This window comes from Pseudophryne corroboree, chromosome 12, assembly GCF_028390025.1.
Source record: "Pseudophryne corroboree isolate aPseCor3 chromosome 12, aPseCor3.hap2, whole genome shotgun sequence".
NCBI classification, from domain to species: domain Eukaryota; kingdom Metazoa; phylum Chordata; class Amphibia; order Anura; family Myobatrachidae; genus Pseudophryne; species Pseudophryne corroboree.
This window is the reverse complement of record NC_086455.1, coordinates 131,292,150-131,313,844: the sequence shown is the minus strand read 5'-3', so window position 1 is coordinate 131,313,844 and position 21,695 is coordinate 131,292,150. Positions and strand designations below refer to the sequence as shown.

Here is a 21,695-nt window from a genome sequence, read left to right as displayed (position 1 = left end):
GAGGAGCCAGTGCACACCACCTGACCTAGTAAAGCTTTACTTTTTTGTGCCCTGTCTCCTGCGGAGCCGCTATTCCCCATGGTCCTTTCAGGAACCCCAGCATCCACTTAGGACGATAGAGAAATCACATTAAACACAGATAAAGTGCTTCAATAAAGTAATCATACAGCCCACCATAAACCTTTGTAATCTGGGTGAATTCAATTACAATATGTAGCATTTATCCTTATGTAGGTAATCCCTATTTCCGTATAGACTATAAATTTGCAAGTAGGGTCCTCCTACCTCTATGGCTAGGATTCAATTATACGCTGCAATTTTCTGCGGGTGAAAAAGGGGTAGCTTCGGGCTTAAAAACCTAACTGCGCTGTCGGGCGTTAACATGGGTTTAAGCGATATCTTCACCCACTGCGGCAGGTGAAAAAAAAATGCGTGATAACTCCTGGCTTTGTGGCTAATTGGATAGCCCCAGGGGATCAATTAGCCCATGTTAATCTACCGTGGCTATTTCAATCCCATCTCAAAACTGGATATACACTACAGGATTATCTGTCTTTCTGGTTGAAATGAAAATCTGGTAATGTATGGGAACAAATGAAAATGGACCATTTGCTCCCAAACACTGGAAAACAGACATTTGATCCAACCAATTTATCAGAATTACCATTTTTGACCATTTTCTGGCTTTTTGGAGCAAATGGTTGTCATTTGCTCCCATACATTACCAGATTTTAGCTCCAACCAGAAAGACTAGACAGATAATCTTATAGTGTGTATTCAGCTGTCTGCTATAAACCAGTCTCACTTAATTACTGTTTTGCATCCAATTGTAAAGCACAACAGAATATTTTTGAATTATGAGTAAATGTTAATAAATAAAATAATAACTGCCAAGCAGATACATAACTAGGACCTTTTTATGCCATACTGCCAAATAGTTATATTATTTTTTTCAAGACAGTGGTGACTGTACAAAATGCTATGCAATCCCGACAAGCTAATGTTCTACCTAAAGAAATACTCAAAGGGAAGTAAAGATTAATTGAAGAACTTGGGTCCAATAGAGGTATTATTGTTACGTACAGTTTATGCTTTTGCCAATAGCATCAAGCTAAAACCTAAAAAGTGTCATAATGGGAGAAGAAAGGTAGTCCCTGGATAGGATGTTACACGTTATGAACTAGTACATCACAAGGTGTGTATATTTTATCCCTCTAATTGCCACACAAGCCCAAATGGGAAATACAAAGCAATTATATGCAGGAATGGACAGCAGTAAATAGTTAAAGATCTTTAATAAACACAGAAATATTCAGAGCAAAATAACTGGGAGGGGGGGATCTTGGTGATAAACACCCCACACCCAAAAGCCTTTTATTCTAAATATTTGAGAAGTCCACGTAATGCTCAGCCAAGAAGTTCAGGTCTCTAAACACAAATACACATGGTCACAATTACTCAGAGACTGGGCCCTCTGGGAGAGTAACGGAATCATTAACACTCTGTTGTCCAGACGGAGACATCCCACAGTAACTGTAGATGTGCCGGCCTGGAAGCGCTACACCTGAATAGTGATTCTGCTTACACATCTATGGCTTTTTTAGGTCACCCGTAACTTTTCCCATCCGCGTGCACAGCAAATTAATTCTTGTGGGGTAAATTAGTTTTGGAGACAAAATGCCTTTTATACCCAATGGGCATTCTGCACACCAATTAAAATGAGTGACCCGTAATCTTTATTATCCTTTATTCATAATGTGACGCTACATATACACATAATGTATGACAGTACACTAGGGGAATACACCAAGCATTTACTTTTTGGTAACTTGATTAAGCACATTAATTACTTTTGTTTCTTTTATCTGGTCAAAAATCAGGCTCCAACCTTTGGGTTTAAAGCCAAGTACCCACGGGCCGATGTGGGAGAGATGCGTGCTGAGCGAACCGCTCAGCACACATCTCTCCCGCCGCTCAGCACAGCACGATTTGTGCTGAGCGTGCGGGGGGAGACGAGGGGGGGGCGCTCACTTCACCCAGCGGGTGAAGTGAGCGACCCGCTAGATTGGCCTACATGCAGGCCAATCTAGCAGCAGTGATAGCGATGCGCATCGCTATAAGGGGTACGCACGGAGCGATCAGGCTTAAATTCTAAGCAATCTAGTCAGATTGCTTAGAATATCGCTCCGTGAGTACCCCCCTTAAGACACCACAATAAAATGGCACAATGAATACAAAATATACTAGGCGTGTGTTAAACAAGGATTTGGTATTGGAATTACCAGCATGGGATGAAACTGCACATTGGAAGTCTATTTGTATTCTTCTCATCGAGGATGTGAGGCGTCCTTTAGGTAAACAATAAACTTGCAGTAAATTGTCTTCATTAAAAACATGCTCTATTTCTACACTGCTAGGATGGAGCAATGAAACAAGACACTTCAGGATGATGCAAAGGAGTGGGTGCTGGATGAACCAGACATCTAATCTTTGGTGTCCGCTCTTGCGTAAATTCTCAAACGAACACATCACTTTCCCACACGGGCTGTACTCATAGTTCTTTCCGGAGAGAAATGTATCAACATTAAACTTAGAAAGAAGATCATAATGCGGCTCACATACAGAACGACTCAAAATTATGCTGTATTGCTTGGTGGGTGGGGGTGTGTGGGGGAGGGGGTTAATATAAAATGTGTGGACAGATTTAAAAGTTAGAAAGTGGAGAGACCCAGTTCAATTCTAAACTGCAGCACTAAATAAAAGCTGGTAAATATATTTGTATGTTATATACAAAGCAGGCAGTATTTTCTCAGCATGCAGACAAATACAGGTTGAGTATCCCTTATCCAAAATGCTTGGGACCAGAGGTATTTTGGATATGGGATTTTTCCGTATTTTAGAATACTTGCATACCATAATGAGATATCATGGCGATGGGACCTAAATCTAAGCACAGAATGCATTTATGTTACATATACACCTTATACACACAGCCTGAGGTCATTTAATACAATATTTTTTATAACTTTGTGTATTTAAACAAAGTTTGTGTACATTGAGCCATCAAAAAAATAAGAATTTACTCACCGGTAATTCTATTTCTCGTAGTCCGTAGTGGATGCTGGGTACTCCGTAAGGACCATGGGGTATAGACGGACTCCGCAGGAGACTGGGCACTCTTGAAAGAAAGATTAGGTACTATATCTGGTGTGCACTGGCTCCTCCCTCTATGCCCCTCCTCCAGACCTCAGTTAGGGAAACTGTGCCCGGAAGAGCTGACATTACTAGGAAAGGATTTGGAATCCAGGGTAAGACTCATACCAGCCACACCAATCACACTGTACAACTCGTGATAACTATACCCAGTTAACAGTATGAACAATAACTGAGCCTCTCTCAACAGATGGCTCATACAATAACCCTTTAGTTAAGCAATAACTATATACATGTATTGCAGAGAGTCCGCACTTGGGACGGGCTCCCAGCATCCACTACGGACTACGAGACATAGAATTACCGGTGAGTATATATTTTCATATTTTCTCTGACGTCCTAGTGGATGCTGGGTACTCCGTAAGGACCATGGGGATTATACCAAAGCTCCCAAACGGGTGGGAGAGTGCGGATGACTCTGCAGCACCGAATGAGCAAACTCAAGGTCCTCCTCAGCCAGGGTATCAAACTTGTAGAATTTTGCAAAAGTGTTTGAACCCGACCAAGTAGCAGCTCGGCAAAGTTGTAAAGCCGAGACCCCTCGGGCAGCCGCCCAAGAAGAGCCCACCTTCCTCGTGGAATGGGCTTTTACTAATTTAGGATGCGGCAGTCCAGCCGCAGAATGTGCAAGCTGAATGGTGCTACAGATCCAGCGAGCAATAGTCTGCTTTGAAGCAGGAGCACCCAGCTTGTTGGGTGCATGCAGGATAAATAGCAAGTCAGTTTTTCTGACTCTAGCTGTCCTGGAAACAAAGTTTCAGGGCCCCGGACTACGTCCAGCAACTTGGATTCCTCCAAGTCCCTAGTAGCCGCAGGCACCACAATAGGTTGGTTCAAATGAAACGATGATACCACCTTAGGGAGAAATTGGGGACGAGTCCTCCATTCTGCCCTTTCCATATGGAAGATCAGATATGGGCTTTTACATGACAAAGCCGCCAATTCTGACACACGCCTAGTCCAAGCTAAGGCCAAAAGCATGACCACTTTCCACGTGAGATATTTTAGCTCCACGGTCTTAAGTGGCTCAAACCAGTGGGATTTTAGGAATCCAACACACGTTAAGATCCCAAGGTGCCACTGGAGGCACAAAAGGGGCTGAATATGCAGCACCCCTGTAACAACGTCCGAACTTCAGGCAGTGAAGCCAATTCTTTTTGAGAGAAAAAGGGATAGGGCCGAAATCTTGGCCTTTATGGATCCTAATTTTAGGCCCATAGTCACTCCTGACTGTAAGAAGTGCAGGAATCGACCCCCCTGGAATTCCTCTGTAGGGCCTTCCCGGCCACACACCAAGCAACCTATTTTCGCCATATACAGTGAAAAAGTCTTACTGTCACGTCTTTCCTAGCCTTTATCAGCGTAGGAATAACTGCATCCGGAATGCCCTTTTCCGCTAGGATTCGGCGTTCAACCGCCATGCCGTCCAACGCAGCCGCGGTAAGTCTTGGATCAGACAGGGTCCCTGTTGCAACATGTCCTGACTGAGAGGCAGAGGCCATGGGTCCTCTGAGAGCATTTCTTGCAGTTCCGGGTACCGAGTCCTTCTTGGCCAATCTGGAGCAAAGAATATTGTTCACACTCCTCCGTTTATTACAATTCTCAGCCCTTGGGTCTGAGAGGAAGAGGAGGGAATATATAGACCGACTGGAACACCCACGGTGTTACTAGTGCGACCACAGCTATCGCCTGAGAGTCCCTTGACCCAGCGTAAAACCTTTTTTATCTTTTTATTGAGGTGGGACGCCATGTAGTCCACCTGAGGCAGTTTCCATCAATTTGCAAAACTGCGTGAAGACTTCCTGATGAAGTCACCACTTTCCCGGGTGGAGGTCGTGTCCACTCCCGGAATGAACACTGCTGACAGTGCGCTTACTTGATTCTCCGCCCAGCGAAGAATTCTGGTGGCTTCTACCCTCGCCACCCTGCTCCTTGTGCCGCTCTGGCGGTTTACATGAGCCCCTGCGGTCTGACTGGATCAGAACCGGTTGGTCGCGAAGCAGGAACCCCCGCTTGACTTAGGGCGTTGTATATGGCCCTTAGTTCCAGGATATTGATGTGAAGGCAAGTCTGTTGGCTTGACCACAAACCTTGGAATTTTCTTCCCTGTGTAACTGCCCCCCACCCTCGGAGGCTTGCATCCGTGGTCACCAGGACCCAGTCCTGAATGCCGAATCTGCGGCCCTCGAGAAGGTGAGCACTCCGCAGCCACCACAGGAGAGACACCCTGGCCCTGGGGGATAGGGTGATTAACCGATGCATCTGAAGATGTGATCCGGACCACTTGTCCAGTAAGTTCCATTGTCCTTGCATGGAACCAGCCGAAGGGGATGGCCTCGTATGATGCCATCATCCTTCCCAGGACTCGAGTGCAGTGATGCACTGACACCTGTTTTGGTTTTCAATAGATTCCTGACCAGTGTCATGAGCTCCTGAGCTCTCTCTATCGGGAGATAAACCCTCTTCTGGTCTGTGTCTAGGATCATGCCTAGGCGAGGCAGATGAGCTGTAGGAACCAACTGCGACTTTGGAATATATAGAATCCAGTCGTGTTGCCGTTTCACTTCCAGAGAAGGTGATACGCTGTCCAGCAACTGCTCTCTTGATCTCGCTTTTATGAGGAGATCATCCAAGTATGTGATAATAGTGACACCTTGCTTCCGCAGGAGCACCATCATATCCGCCATTGCCTTGGTGAAATTGGTAATGACAATCCCGTACCGCAATTCTGAGGTACGCCTGATGAAGTGGATAAATGGGGACACGAAGGTAAGCATCCCTTATGTCCCGATTCATTTCAGGCATGCAATGACCGCTCTTAGCGATTCCATCTTGAACCTGAACCTTTTCAGGTATATGTTCAGGGATTTTAATTCAATATGGGTCTAACCGAACCGTCTGGTTTCGGGATTATAACATGGTCGAATAATAACACCCTCTTGTTGAAGGAGGGGACCCTTGACCACCACCTGTTGAAGATACAATTCACGAATTGCAGTTAACACTGGCTCCCTCTCTTGGGGGGAAGCCCGCCGGGTCCTCGGTGAGGGGGCATCTTCTCACAGTCCAGCCTGTATCCCTGCGATACAATTTCTATTGCCCAGGGATCTAACAGGGAGTGAACCCACTTGTGGCTGAACTTACGAAGGCGTGTCCCCACCGGGCCTAGCTCCGCCTGTGGAGCCCCAGCGACATGTAGTGGATTTTTGTAGAGGCCGGGGAGGACTTCTGTTCCTGGGGACTAGCTGTGTTGTACAGCTTCTTTCCTCTGCCCCCGGCTCTGACAAGAAAGGACGCACCTCAGACTTTCTTGTTTCTTTATTCGAAAAGCTGCATTTAATAATGTCGTCTCCCGCTCTGCTTCCACATAGCCTTCCTCGTCAAACATGTCGACACAGGCGTACCGACACACACACACACACAGGGGATGCTCTATTTGAAGACAGTTCCCCCACCAGGCCCTTTGGAGAGACAGAGAGAGTATGCCAGCACACACCACAGCGCTATATAATACAGGGATGTACACTATACTGAGTGATTTTTCCCCTATAGCAGCTTATATACACAGTTTTGCGCCTAAATTTATGTGCCCCCCCTCTTTTTTTACCCTTTGTGTACCAGGATACTGCAGGGGAGAGCCTGGGGAGCTTCCTTCCAGCTGAGCTGTGAAGAGAAAATGGCGCCGGTGTGCTGAGGAAGAAGGCCCGGCCTCCTCAGCGGCGGGCTTCTGTCCTTTTATGTACTTTAATGGCGGGGGTTAATGCACATATACAGTTTATCAGACTGTATTATGTGCTTTTCGCCAAGTAAGGTAATCTAATTGCTGCCCAGGGCGCCCCCCCCCCCCCCAGCGCCCTGCACCCATCAGTGACCGGAGTGTGTGGTGTGCTAAGGGAGCAATGGCGCACAGCTGCAGTGCTGTGCGCTACCTTAATGAAGACCAGAGTCATCAGCCGCCGATTTTCAACTTCTCTTCGTTCTTCTGGCTCTGCAAGGGGGACGGCGGCGCGGCTCCGGGACCGGACGACCAAGGACTGGGCCTGTGTTCGATCCCTCTGGAGCTAATGGTGTCCAGTAGCCTTAGAAGCCCAAGCTAGCTGCAAGCAGGTAGGTTCGCTTCTCTCCCCTCAGTCCCATGTAGCAGTGAGTCTGTTGCCAGCAGATCTCGCTGAAAATAAAAAACCTAACAAATACATTCTTTTCTAGGAAGCTCAGGAGAGCCCCTAGGGTGCATCCAGCTCTGGCCGGGCACAGATACTAACTGAGGTCTGGAGGAGGGGCATAGAGGGAGGAGCCAGTGCACACCAGATATAGTACCTAATCTTTCTTTTAAGAGTGCCCAGTCTCCTGCGGAGCCCGTCTATACCCCATGGTCCTTACGGAGTACCCAGCATCCACTAGGACGTCAGAGAAACAAAGGTTTCACTATCTCACTCTCACTCAAAAAAGTCCGTATTTCGGAATATTTGGATATGGGATACTCAACCTGTACCCACATTACTGGTTTTGTTACTAACTGTAGATCAGGCACATTGGGTCCTTAAAGCTTGCAATTCATGTTGTATCATCAAACAACATAGGCCCTCATTCCGAGTTGTTCGCTCGTAAGTTTTCTTCGCATCGGTGCGATAAGTCGCAAACTGCGCATGCGCAATGTTCGCAGTGCGTCTGCGCCAAGTAAATTTGCTAAAAGTTTGGTATTTTACTCACGGCTTAACGAAGAAATTTCTTCGTTCTGGTGATCGGAGTGTGATTGACAGGAAGTGGGTGTTTCTGGGCGGAAACTGGCCGTTTCATGGGAGTGTGTGAAAAAACGCTACCGTTTCTGGGAAAAACGCGGGAGTGTCTGGAGAAACGGGGGAGTGTCTGGGCGAACGCTGGGCGTGTGTGTGACGTCAAACCAGGAACGAAAAGGACTGAACTGATCGCAGTGGCAGAGTAAGTATCGAGCTACTCGGAAACTGCAAAGAAATTTCTAATCGCTATTCTATTTGCAATTTTGCGAATCTTTCGTTCGCTATTCTGCAAAGCTAAGATTCACTCCCAGTAGGCGGCGGCTTAGTGTGTGCAAAGCTGCTAAAAGCAGCTAGCGAGCGAACAACTCGGAATGAGGGCCAACATAGGTTCTGCATCCTCATCTCAGATGTACAATAAACACATACTTTACCAAGGCAGGCATTTGTTTTTTTTTTCAGAATCTATAATATCCCTATATATTGCGCCACTAACTTTTTAAATTCTGGTAGTAGTGTATCTGAATATGCCACACTACTTAACATATCAGCACTATGCAAGTATACTGACCAATGTGCTATCAAACAAAACGCAACAATCCATGTTGTAATGATCAGCTGAACCCTGCTCATAATACATTAATCATAAACTCCACTACCACATTGTTGAACACCATACTCTTATCTGTGATCAGAGACCAACAGTTACTCGTGCTCCTGACCTAAAGACTCCAAGCCTGTGATTACATGACCCTCACAAAGAATCTCTCTCCTGGGACTATGACCGGTCAAGCGGTGGTGACAAGTCTATACTTTGACACAGGACCCTTGTCCCTCTGTTCCAGGGTTTAAAAAAAACAGATGAAAGCAATTAGGTAGATCCAAAGAGGAGGGGGGGAGGGGGGATGAAGACGCCATGAGACAGTCATGCTAACTAAGTTTTAAGCTTTGATATGCTAATCGTGGTGATGACAAATCTTGCGCCCCTAAACAATGGATCATCTCTCGATCCATCGTATGCCTCACAAAAAGCACACAATCATCTTACAGATTTGAGATAAATTTAAATAGTGGGCTGGCCTTCACTAGGGGTATATAAAGTGGGGCCATTTTAGCTCTGTGCACTTGTTTGCTTTGCGACTACTGAGGTTTGTTTTTTACCCTGCTGAACGCTCCGCATTGCTAGCTACTGTGCATTACTTTGCATTGTACAAACATTGGTGATCAGTGTTTGCAGGGGCAAAAAAAAACCCATCTAGTCATAAAAAACCCCCATTATTGGACAGCAAATACAGCAAGTGCTGATCCGCTCCATCTTCAATGCAGCTGCAAAATGGAGGGTGGGAGTGTCCAGGAAATGCCACTCAAATGACGCTGATCGAACAATCCATCATACTGTATGTGCATAAAACATAAGGGGTCGATTCAGACCTGATCGCTAGACTGCGTTTTCTCACAGCCTGCGATCAGATATGAACTGCGCATGCACCGCGATGCGCAGGCGCGACAGACTGCAGCAACGGGGATCACGGGTAAGGGACAGGATGGTGCAAAATTTCAGAAAGCACGGGTGATCGCAAGGAAATGGACAGGAAAAGGGCATTTGTGTGTGGAAAATGACCATTTTCTGGGACTGTTTGGAAAAACCGCAGGCGTGTCCAAGCGTTTGAAGGGGGGGTTCCTGACATCAATAACAGTCCCGGACAGGCTGATGTGATCGCAGTGGCTGAGTATGTTGTGGGTTGCACAAAGACTGCACAAAATCAGATTGTACAGCTCTGCTACACATGCGATCGCACACTTGCTCAGCTAAAATACACTCCCCCCCGTAGGCGGCGACTATCTGATCGCAGCAGTGCAAAAATCGCTGCCTAGTGATCAGGTCTGAATTACCCCCATGGTACGATGTGCATACAATTACGATGGATAATATAGGCTGCACGTTTGATCAGAGGATGCGACATTTGACCCGTGGTACTGTGCATCGAATTGTATCCAAATAATGCACAATGTGTATATGATGCGTCAATTGAGGCATCCAAATCGTGTATTTGTACCTGAAATCGTTCTAGTTTATGGCCAGCTTTAGGTTTACTTAACAAGAATATTGGTTAGACCTAGAAATGGCTGCCTGTAACAAGTGAACTATAGATGTTGTTTAAGTAGTTGCCTGAGCCCATTTGGATATGTAAACCGCAGCTTTCACAAAATATCAAGAGGAACGTGCAGATTTCACAATAAGAAAAAAAAAAATGGGCGTATCATCCAGATTTTTTTTTTTTACATTTTATTATTATCTTTGCAGAGAGCAAAATAATTAATTTTCTAATTTATGTATTACCTCCATCCCTGGTAAGTCCCACCTTAAAACGTATGTGTCATATATAGGGGTTAGACAAAAATATGGAAACACCTAGGAAAAGGATTTTACCTAGGATTTTATTATCTAATAAGATGTAGGGCCATCATTGGCATGCTAGACGATCTGAATTCTCCTTCTAATGGAGAAATATAAGTCCTGGATGGTCGACAAGGAATCTTAAGCAATTCTTTAAGCAAAATTAGTTCTGGTCAGCCAAAATATTTACATTGTTCTTGGCAGCGACTGAACCGACCATGGTGATAATGGGGCCAGCAGAATACCATGATATGGCTGCCCAAATCATCACTGACCCTCCACTATGCTTCACTCTTGGCACCAGACTGTACTGATTGTACACTGGGCTTGGTGTTATCCATACGTAAAACTAGTCCTGTGGTTGGGAACTGGGTGAAGGACGATTCATCTGACCAGATGGCAGTCTTCCATTACTTGGCAGTCCACGATTTAGGAGTGTTATACCACTCTCTCTGCTTCTTGGCATTCGCCGGTATTACCAGTGGTTTGGCAACTGCAGCTCGCCCATGAATATTGTACTTGTGGAGTTACCTTCTCACTGGGTGTGGAACACGGGAATTTGGCCCAGGAACCACTTTTGCAGAAGTTACCTTCTGATTCTTGGCCACAATCAACCATCAATGCCCTTCTGTCCCTGGCACTCAGTTTACACTTTCATACAGGCTGGTGTTTAGCTGATGATGTTTTCCCCGAAAAGTATCACTGTCTGATACTGGCTACTGCGACCACAGACGCACCCACTCGACGTGCACCAACAATTTGCCCTCTCTGATAGTCCGTGAGCTCAGACATCACTAACGCCTGCATAGAACAATGTTAATAAAGCATAAGACACCTCCAACTGCCTCGACAGGTTTTCCCTCATACGGGAAACATATTACTAGTTACAATACAGATCACCCCAATTATTTCAACAGCACTTGGGAGTGATCGGACTCTGAATTATGAACCTGATCCATCCGCTCAAGCTTAAGATTCATCTCGCTCTATTTACCCATTTGAATGCAGATATGACAATGTAATAGCGTGGAAACTGCAAGCATCAGCGTGTTCCCGGCGGATATTAAAGCAGCAATCATTTAAAAGGTTGGTGGTCTTCCGGTTTGTGGCTGAGCCGCTATATTGGGCCTAATTCAGAGTTGATCGCAGCAGCAAATTTGTTAGCATTTGGACAAAACCATGTGCACTGCGGGGGGGGGGGGGGGGGGGCAGATATAACATGTGCAGAGAGAGTTAGATTTGGGTGGGGTGTGTTCAAACTGAAATCTAAACTGCAGTGTAAAAATAAAGCAGCCAGTATTTACCCTGCACAGAAACAAAATAACCCACCCGAATCTAACTCTCTTTGGAAATGTTGTATCTGCCTCCCTGCAGTGCACATGGTTTTGCCCAACTGCTAACAAATTTGCTGCTGCGATCAGCTCTGAATTACCCCCATTGTTCCTTCATGCTTCCACTTTGTAATAATATCACTTACAGTTGACTGCGGAATATCCAGCAGGGATGAAATTCCATTAACCGTCAAAGGAGGCACCCGATCACAGTACCACGTCTGAAGTCTACTGTGGCGAAGGGTCTGACTGACACACCTGAATCCAATAATCAACTGGTATGGCCAAATATATACACACACAGACACACATATACACACACAGTGTAATAAAACACAAGATTATACCTGTTGTGAATAGAATATAAAAATAAGACATCAGAAAGAAAAACACAATTGGTCACACAAACTTCCTTAGTCTATGCACATTTAGTTTTATTTATTAAACGTTAAAGTCTAATGGTCTAAAGATACAATACAAAGTGTAGAATTTAGAGTACATACCTTCCTTGCTTTCGTTTTCTTCTCATAAGACTCAGAAAGTGGCTTTTTCTTCTTCTGAACACTGGCTTTACAAAAAAGATCCTCAAATTCTTTGGTGTCAGCAATATCTGGTTCCCTCAGGGATTCCCACAAAGACGACTTGGCACTAGTGTTGTACAACATAGATACAAGTAAGTACACCTGAAAACAGGGAAAGAAGAACCCACACACCTCAGTGCTACTCTAAAACCATCTTAAAAATAAAATTGAGATCCACAAGTCCTTACTGTCCCACTATAAATGTTTGCAATATAGACACAAATAAGCAGAAAGGCAGAACCGCAAGATTTCACTGCCGCACAAGTGTTAATGGAATTCACACACATCTATAATGTGTTGTCAGACACAAGACAGGCCTCTAATCACTCAAGAACATTTTTATGCAAAATAAAAATGCATTTAGCGCACACGGGAATTAGACTGAATGTAATACAGTCTGAGCCTCTGGCAACCTGTAGCAATATGCAGTCAGCTCACAGGGGTACATTTTTACTCTACATTATTTTGCAATCAAAATACCAGTCTGTTGGGGTTAAATACTTATGTAAACAGTATTTTATTTTTTGAGAAAATCTGCAAAGAATGAATTACAAGTTTGAACATTTACTTTAAGAGGGTTGAACACTTATGTATGTAACCAGAATTTTAAGATCATTACCATTAACTTAAACAGATATTTCACTCAATCAGAAGGGTCATTAACTTTAATATTGACAAAAATAAAAAATAAAGACAATAAAATACTAAATTTTGGGAATTCGTTCCTATTTCTCAAAAGTCTCATTCTATAAATAAATGAGATATATGTGTTCCAACGTACACTATTATAATAGGACTTCTTTACTAAAAGTGCCAATTACCTGCTGTTTTTTAGTTGAATTCTTGTCCAGTAAAGAGGCTTCATTGGACAACCAGGCTCTACTGGGGGCTTGCGTGGGGGTTTGTTTGTCGTCATGAGTCCACCAAAAAAAGAACCAAGAGATGGAGGCGGTGGAAGACCAAAGCCTGGTGGTGGTGGCGGTGGAGGAGGAGGACCAGAGCCGGGTAGTGGGGGCGGAGGAGGTGGACCAGAGCCGGGTAGTGGGGGCGGAGGAGGTGGACCAGAGCCGGGTAGTGGGGGCGGAGGAGGTGGACCAGAGCCAGGAGGCAGCGGCGGTGGTGGGGGCACAAACCCAGGTAAAGGAGGAGGTGCAGGAGGTCTAAAACCTGGCAGTGGTGGGGGTGGGGGAATAGAACTAGCACCAGGAAAAGGAGGCGGTGGTGGAATCTGACCTCCCAACAGGGGAGGAGGGGGTGGAACTGTCCCAACATGTGGTAAGGAGGTAGGCACATTCAGAGATCGCTCCTGAGCTTCTGTAGGGCTTGCTAGGCTCTGAGTCAGTGATGGGATGTTCAGCTTCTTAGGAAGTATGTGGTTGTTCTTTTGAGCTTTGTTGTCCTGGTCACTGGGCTTTAGGAAGGTGTCTCGGTCAGTCTGAATATAGACATTGCGAAAGGTCTTTGGGAGGTTCTCATCTTCAGTTGAAATGCAGGCATCCCGGACGTCTCCCTTTACCTTATTTAGCCTGTTTGCTAACTCCTCTCGTAGGCTCTGTATGCTATCCTCCAGCTTTGAGATTTGGACCGCCTGTTCTCCTCGTACATTGAAAATGTCAATTTCAAACTGTGACTAAGGAACACAAAGAGAAAAGAACATACGTCAACATAAACAATAGAGTAATCAATTTACACAACACTTAAGTGTACAAAAATAGCACATTAGGAGATCTCGACGTTGACTGGAAATTAAGATATGAAAATGAGTCAATGTCTTGCAATAACATTCTACATTTCTCCTTACATTAAAGTAAATACATGTCTTTTTGAAATACCTATAGAACCAGATTTAAGCTGACTTGATACAATTAATCCATCAAAAGCATGGAATTGCTCTGTGACAAGATGGTGGAATGAAGAGTAGCCTCATAAGATACTATGAGGGGGATTCAGTATGGTTGCCCAGGGCGTGATGTGCTGTTCTGGAGCAGCACATCATGCCCGCTAGTATCACAGGTAGTGACGTCAGCAATACTGTAAAATTTGTGTGTGTGTATATACACATATATACATACATATACACACAGTATAGTTAGTTTAATAAGCGGCACTCCAAGGACTTCAAAATGTAAAAGTAACAGCATCCATGTTTTGATTTTATGCAAATCGTCATCCTGATGACGATTTGAATAAAATCGAAACGTGGATGCTGTTACTTTTACGTTTTGAAGTCCTCGGAGTGCCGCTCGTTAAAATATATATAGCTATCGCTATAAATATATATAACTATTGCTAATTCAGGCCCTTGTATGATACCTGAAAGATTATTCCTTCTCGCCATTTATGTTGGGCAAGGGGTCAGTTAACTTCGGCTCTACATCGCCCACGTTGGTACTTTTTTTTTTTCTTTCTCTCCTTTAACCTCTCTAAATCACAGTCTGAATCTAGACCTTGGTATGATCAACAACCATTTTTTCGCTGGATACATCCACTTAATGTTCTGATGATTTCTCCCTTCTGTGTGCCTTATTTGAAAATTCTTCTGTACTTCTATGTATCTGTCTTACATGACACATGTTGCAGACACTGTTCAGTATGTACCATGCTTCCTCAGTTATGTAACCCTTCTCACCAGTTTCCAATTTTGCCTAACCTATGAATGTAAAATGTGATCTTTCATATTGAGCATTTCAAGGATTGGATGCTAATATTTTATAAGTCCATTGTAGACATATAGCCATCACCTTTATGCATTATATCTTTTAAAACATCTCTCTACAGTATATCTATCTATCTATCTATATATATCTATATATCTATATATATCTATATATATCTATCTATCTATCGCTATATATATCTGTAAAAAAAAAAAAAAAAGAGCATATATAAACTGGGTCACATGCAAAAGGAAACCATCCTCAAAAATTAAGCCTTTCACAAACGGAGATTCAAAAGTAATGCAGAGTGCATCAAAAACAAAAGCAGTTTAAGGGTAATGTGCATGCTATCAAATAACGTAACTATTATACATAAGAGTTTGAAAAAACATAATGCAAAACTGTGCACTAAAAAATGACGACTCACCTTATGCACAATGAAGTGTGTAATCAGATAAAATAACTTTTACATTTTGACTATGGGGGTCATTCAGACCCGGCTGCAATAGTGGGCCGCAGCGCAGTTTGCCAGTGGCGGCAAACTGTGCATGCGCAACGGCCATGCAGCTATACACCGTGGGTTTGCAACCCCGACAGATGCAACCGCAATGTACTTCACAGGCGACGGCGTTGCGGGGGCAGGGTTATGGCGTTGCGGGGGCAGGGTTATGGCGTCGCGGGGGCAGAGTCAGAAAAACAGGGGTGGGCCGGGACTATTTTCGGGGAGGCTGTGTGAAGTCACACGCAGCCTCTCAGAAAACAATAATGTCCACTGACCGCCTGACAGCACAGTCAACCTTAGTTCAGATGCATCCGCAATTAAATTGCGGACGCATCGGCAGGCAGCCTTACACATGCTGGGCGGCCATGACCTGTGCTGGGCAGCCCTCAGCATGTGCAGAAATGAAGGCATATTTGGCTGCGAACGCAGCGATCGGCGTTCATCTCTGAATAACCCCCTATATCTCCATGCGTTGCAGTCTTATATAACGGAAACATCATTTGTATGGGTCCCTTTAGCTAACACTACTTTCTATTTTGTTTTAACAATCTAAATTCTACAATTATTTACCAATATAATAGGGTTTTTGTATTTATGCCCAAGTAAAGGAATTTATAATGATTATGTAGTTATGTCGCACACATAGGTACATTTATAATTGCATATATGTATCTGTACTTGGTCTTGAAAAAAAAGACATTTTACAAAAATACTGAAAGTGGAGTGTTACTGTAATTGAACAAACAATCTGTAAATAAGGGTTAATAAGACTAACTTGCCTTTTATTGAAAGAATAGATCTTAGAAAGTTTCCACTGCATGCTTCCATATGTCTATGAAAGTCTGTTCCAGAGTAAAAGAAACTGCCATTCCTTCTCATCATCATCATATTATTATACTTACTGTTTCCCAGACACAGCAATGATACAAATATACACATAAAAATACAGACACGCCTATGCATACATATTTCCAACACAATCAGCGGGATATAACGTAGTACGAGATCGCTGGAGGTGTGGGAGGCCGGCCAATCTCAGGTGTTTTTTTTAAAGGGGCAAGCACTTACAAGGCAAAACCATGCCTTGTAAGTGACTGCACCTTTATTAAAAAAAAAAAAAAAAAATTGAGATCAGCCGGCCATCTCGGACTACATTACATCTCACAGAATATCTTTATCCTACACTGTTAACTACACAAATACTTGACAATATAAATATAAAAGTCTCTTTCTTAATCAAAAGTTGCTGCTCCCCTTAAAGGTCCACTCAATGGGATACAAACTTCTAGTGCACAGGTTCTCAAACTCGGTCCTCAGGACCCCACACGGTGCATGGTTTGCAGGTCTCCTCACAAAATCACAAGTGAAATAATTTGCTCCACCTGTGGACCTTTTAAAATGTGTCAGTGAGTAATTAATACACCTGTGCACCTGCTGGGTTACCTGCAAAACATGCACTGTGTGGGGTCCTGAGGACCGAGTTTGAGAACCACTGTTCTAGTGGATATTTGTGTCGCTTACAGTGTTCAGCAGACCAACACGTTTCATCGTGATCCGGTCTGAAGATCGACAGTGTCTAGGTCGACAATGTTTAGGTCGACCACTATAGGTCGACAGTCACTAGGTCGACATGGATGGAAGGTCGACAGGGTTTCTAGGTCGACATGTGCTAGGTCGACAGGTCTAAAGGTCGACATGAGTTTTTCCACATTTTTTTTTTTTTGGATTTTTTCATACTTAACGATCCACGTGGACTACGATTGGAACGGTAAAGTGTGCCGAGCGAAGCGGTAGCGGAGCGAAGGCACCATGCCCGAAGCATGGCGAGCGAAGCGAGCCATGCGAGGGGACACGGTGCACTAATTTGGGATCCCAGTCACTTTACGAAGAAAACGACACCCAAAAAAAAAAAAAAATCCTCATGTCGACCTTTAGACCTGTCGACCTAGCACATGTCGACCTAGAAACCCTGTCAACCTTCCATCCATGTCAACCTAGTGACTGTCGACCTATAGTGGTCGACCTAGACACTGTCGATAAAACGAACCACACCCCGTTTCATCATACTAATGACTTTCAGTGGTGTGGTGGGAAGTGCTCCTGTAGATTTCAGGCATCCTCCACGAGTACGGCAGTAAGCTTACTCTATTTATCGTGAATGTGCTCATGTCATCTGTTGGTGCTGACATTCAGTTAAATGAACACAAGGAGTGATTTTAAGAAAGTATTTAAGCAACTTTAAAAAGAAGTTCTATTAAAAGTCATTATACCACACAATAAATGGCCTTGGACTTTGTTTGTCGGGTACCTTTTGGTGTAATGATACACTTTAATCTTTAAATATGCATCTTAATGTATATACTAATCCTAAGTACTTAGGGCCTAATTCAAGGTTGATTGCACAATAACATTTTCCTCTAATGGGCAAAACCATGTGCACTGCAGGTGGGCAGATATAACATGTGCAGAGAGCGTTAGATTTGTGTGGGGTGTGTTCAATCTGAAATTTAAAATCAAAGTGTAAAAATAAAGCAGCCAGTATTTACCCTCCACAGAAACAAAATAACCCACCCAAATCTAACTCTCTGCATATGTTATATCTGCTACACATGGTTTTGCCCATTAGAGGAAAATGTTGTATTGCAATCAACCTGGAATTATGCCTTTAGTAAAGTATTAGAGACTTAAGGCCAGTACTCACGGACCGATTTGGGAGAGATGTGTGCTGAGCGAACCGCTCCGCAAACATCTCTCCCACCGCTCAGCACAGCGCGATGTGTGCTGAGCGTGCGGGGGGAGTCGGGGAAGGGGGTGAAATGAGCGACCTGCTAGATTGGCCTGCACGGCAGGCCAATCTAGCACCAGCGATAGCGATACGCGGGGCTACGCATCGCTATGCGGGGTACACACGGAGCGATCACGCTTAAAATCTAAGCAATCTAATCAGATTGCTTAGATTTTAAGCAGCGATCTCTCCATGAGTACCCCCCTTTAAGACGAAAAATTCTGTAAAACTACATAACCTGGGTACAAATGTATAAAGCCTTAAAAAGTGACAAAGTAGAGAATGATAAAGTGTGACAAAGTACCATCAAATCAGTGCCTGTCATTTTTCAATACACATCCTAGAACATGGCAGTTAGGAAGCCGATTGGCTGCTACTTTATCGCTCTTTATAACGATCACTTTTTAAGACTTAATACATTGGGCCTAAGTACTGTGTTTAGTATTAGTATTTTTTATTGCAAAGGATGTGGTATAAAACAGCAAGATTAGGCATAATGATGTGTAGTGCAAATTACTCGTACTGTATAGGAGTTACTCACGCCACGCATTAATTCTTAAAGTAAAAAAAAAAAAGAAAGAAAGATTGATGGCCGTTGTTAACCTATCTATAATTCCCTATCAGATACAGTATATTCAATATAGAGATATGTTCTCGTACATCTAGCATTAACATGCCATACAGCACAACATGAGGGGTGCGAGTCACAGAGGAGACCGTGCTGATTAACTTAATAAGCAACAATTATATATTGTGTGTGTGGCTAAGTCTGCATATGGAACACAATATGGAAGTCTGCATATAGAACACAACAGAACTTGTATTGTCGCACACGGACATACAAGTGTCATATCAAATTAATACTGCTATTGTCATGTAAAAAAACTGTAATAATGCCCTGAATATATTACTTTTAGTGTATATATATATATATATATATATATATATATATATATATATACACACACACACACATATATATATATATATATATATATATACATATATATATATATATATATATACATATATACATATATATATATATATATATATATTTATTTATTTAGATAATGCTGATTATCTAACAGGAACGAAAAGCTATACCTTCTATACACTCTAAACACACTTTAAACATTTAGCCGCTGCGGCCGCTATACTTGGTACACACGCTATGTACTTTTTACGCTAATAGCGTACAGAGTCCCGTACGATGTACGGACTCTGTGTACAAACGCCGCGCTGATGGTACAATGCACCCGCAGCGCGTACACACCGAATGAATACGCTTTAACCTTATACAGCAATGCAATGCGTTACTAATACACTTTTAAACCTTAGCGGGGAAAGGAAGACACAACACCGATTTGTAGTTAAATCACTGGGTTCCGACACCACAGCGTAATATTGCTGAAAGGGGGTTACAATATATGACAATATAACAGAATAATGGCAACAGTCAATGGTACATACTTGAGTGGACAAGCTTGCGCAACCCGGCCGATCCCCGGTCATCTGATAGATAACTTTGTGAGTCTTATGTCTGACCAGGCTAGAAGCAGGCTCTCTTTATACACTTCTCCAAAAGCAATACCATAGATACTGTAATCGCTTTGTCCATTGGACACAGGAATGCACTTTTACAGTACAGGAGAGGTCATAGGTCTGTTTGAATAGGTGGGCGATGTCTATTTTCACTGCTCTTGTGGTGGTCTCCTCTGGATTCCCGCCGCATACATAATATACAGTAAATACAGTTTATATCTATATTCTGCTCCTGCACATAACTATCAGCAGGAACATGCGATCTTCCTCAAACCAACACCGGAATGTTTCCCTTAAAATACCCTACAGCTGGATACCAAACACCACCTTATGACCTTGTTCTGTCCCCTCCTATTCTGTTAAGGTGAATCCCTTTGTTCTGAAACCATTTAAACTGTTATTTTCTGGTGTGGTGCAGGGGGACTATGTGTACATTGTGCACTATTTGGATTAAATATGTAATGTGTTTTGATAGCTCTCCATGCGTTCACAAACTCTACCGTAAATACCCATACCACGCACTGATGCGCACGACCGCGGGAGCGACCATACGCAAATTGCGAATATGTGCACGCACAGCAGAACAAGTACACGCGCGGAGGCCATCTGTGTGTAGTTCGTACGTGATGTGTGTACTGCAATATTTTTCGACTTTGACAATATATACATACACACATATATACACAGGACCATGGGGAATAGACGGGCTCCGCAGGAGACATGGGCACTTTAAGAAAGAATATAGGATCTGGTGTGCTCTGGCTCCTCCCTCTATGTCCCTCCTCCAGACCTCAGTTAGAGAAACTGTGCCAGGAAGAGCTGACAGTACAAGGAAAGGATTTTGGAAATCCAGGGCAAGACTCATACCAGCCACACCAATCACACCGTATAACTTGTGATAAACTTACCCAGTTAACAGTATGAACAAACAACAGAGCATCAGATCAACCCTGATGCAACTAAAACATAACCCTTATTTAAGCAATAACTATATTCAAGCATTGCAGAAGAAGTCCGCACTTAGGACGGGCGCCCAGCATCCACTACGGACTACGAGAAATAGATTTACCGGTAAGTAAAATCTTATTTCTCTAACGTCCTAGTGGATGCTGGGGACTCCGTAAGGACCATGGGGATTATACCAAAGCTCCCAAACGGGCGGGAGAGTGCGGATGACTCTGCAGCACCGATTGAGCAAACACAAGGTCCTCCTCAGCCAGGGTATCAAACTTGTAGAACTTTGCAAAAGTGTTTGAACCTGACCAAGTAGCCGCTCGGCACAGCTGTAATGCAGAGACCCCTCGGGCAGCCGCCCAAGAAGAGCCCACCTTCCTAGTGGAATGGGCCTTAACTGATGTTGGCAGCGGCAATCCAGCCGCAGAATGAGCCTGCTGAATCGTATTACAGATCCAGCGAGCAATAGTCTGCTTTGAAGCAGGCGCCCCAAGCTTGTTGGAAGCATACAGGATAAAATAAGAATTTACTCACCGGTAATTCTATTTCTCGTAGTCCGTAGTGGATTCTGGGAACTCCGTAAGGACCATGGGGGAATAGCGGGCTCCGAAGGAGGCTGGGCACTCTAGAAAGATTTATGACTACCTGGTGTGCACTGGCTCCTCCCACTATGACCCTCCTCCAAGCCTCAGTTAGGACACCGTGCCCGGACGAGCAGACATAATAAGGAAGGATTTTGAATCCCGGGTAAGACTCTTACCAGCCACACCAATCACACCGTACAACTCGTGATACTATATCCAGTTTGACAGTATGAAAACAACTGAGCCTCTCAACAGATGGCTCAACAATAACCCTTTAGTTAACAATAACTATTTACAAGTATTGCAGACAATCCGCACTTGGGATGGGCGCCCAGCATCCACTACGGACTACGAGAAATAGAATTACCGGTGAGTAAATTCTTATTTTCTCTGACGTCCTAGTGGATGCTGG

The 21,695-nt window shown here is 43.8% G+C and overlaps 1 protein-coding gene across 4 annotated transcripts in view; it reads right to left on the bottom strand.

Annotated features, from left to right (window-relative positions):
* The window catches only part of FMN1 (formin 1), a 517,710-nt gene that overhangs the window by 195,942 nt on the left and 300,073 nt on the right, over nucleotides 1–21,695 (bottom strand). For all 4 annotated transcript variants that reach the window (XM_063948028.1, XM_063948025.1, XM_063948026.1 and 1 more), the window contains 2 exons: nucleotides 13,078–13,886; nucleotides 12,179–12,323 (listed from right to left, as the gene is read on the bottom strand). In XM_063948028.1, the coding sequence (XP_063804098.1) occupies nucleotides 12,179–12,323; nucleotides 13,078–13,886 (954 nt within the window). The remainder of the gene's footprint in view (nucleotides 1–12,178; nucleotides 12,324–13,077; nucleotides 13,887–21,695) is intronic.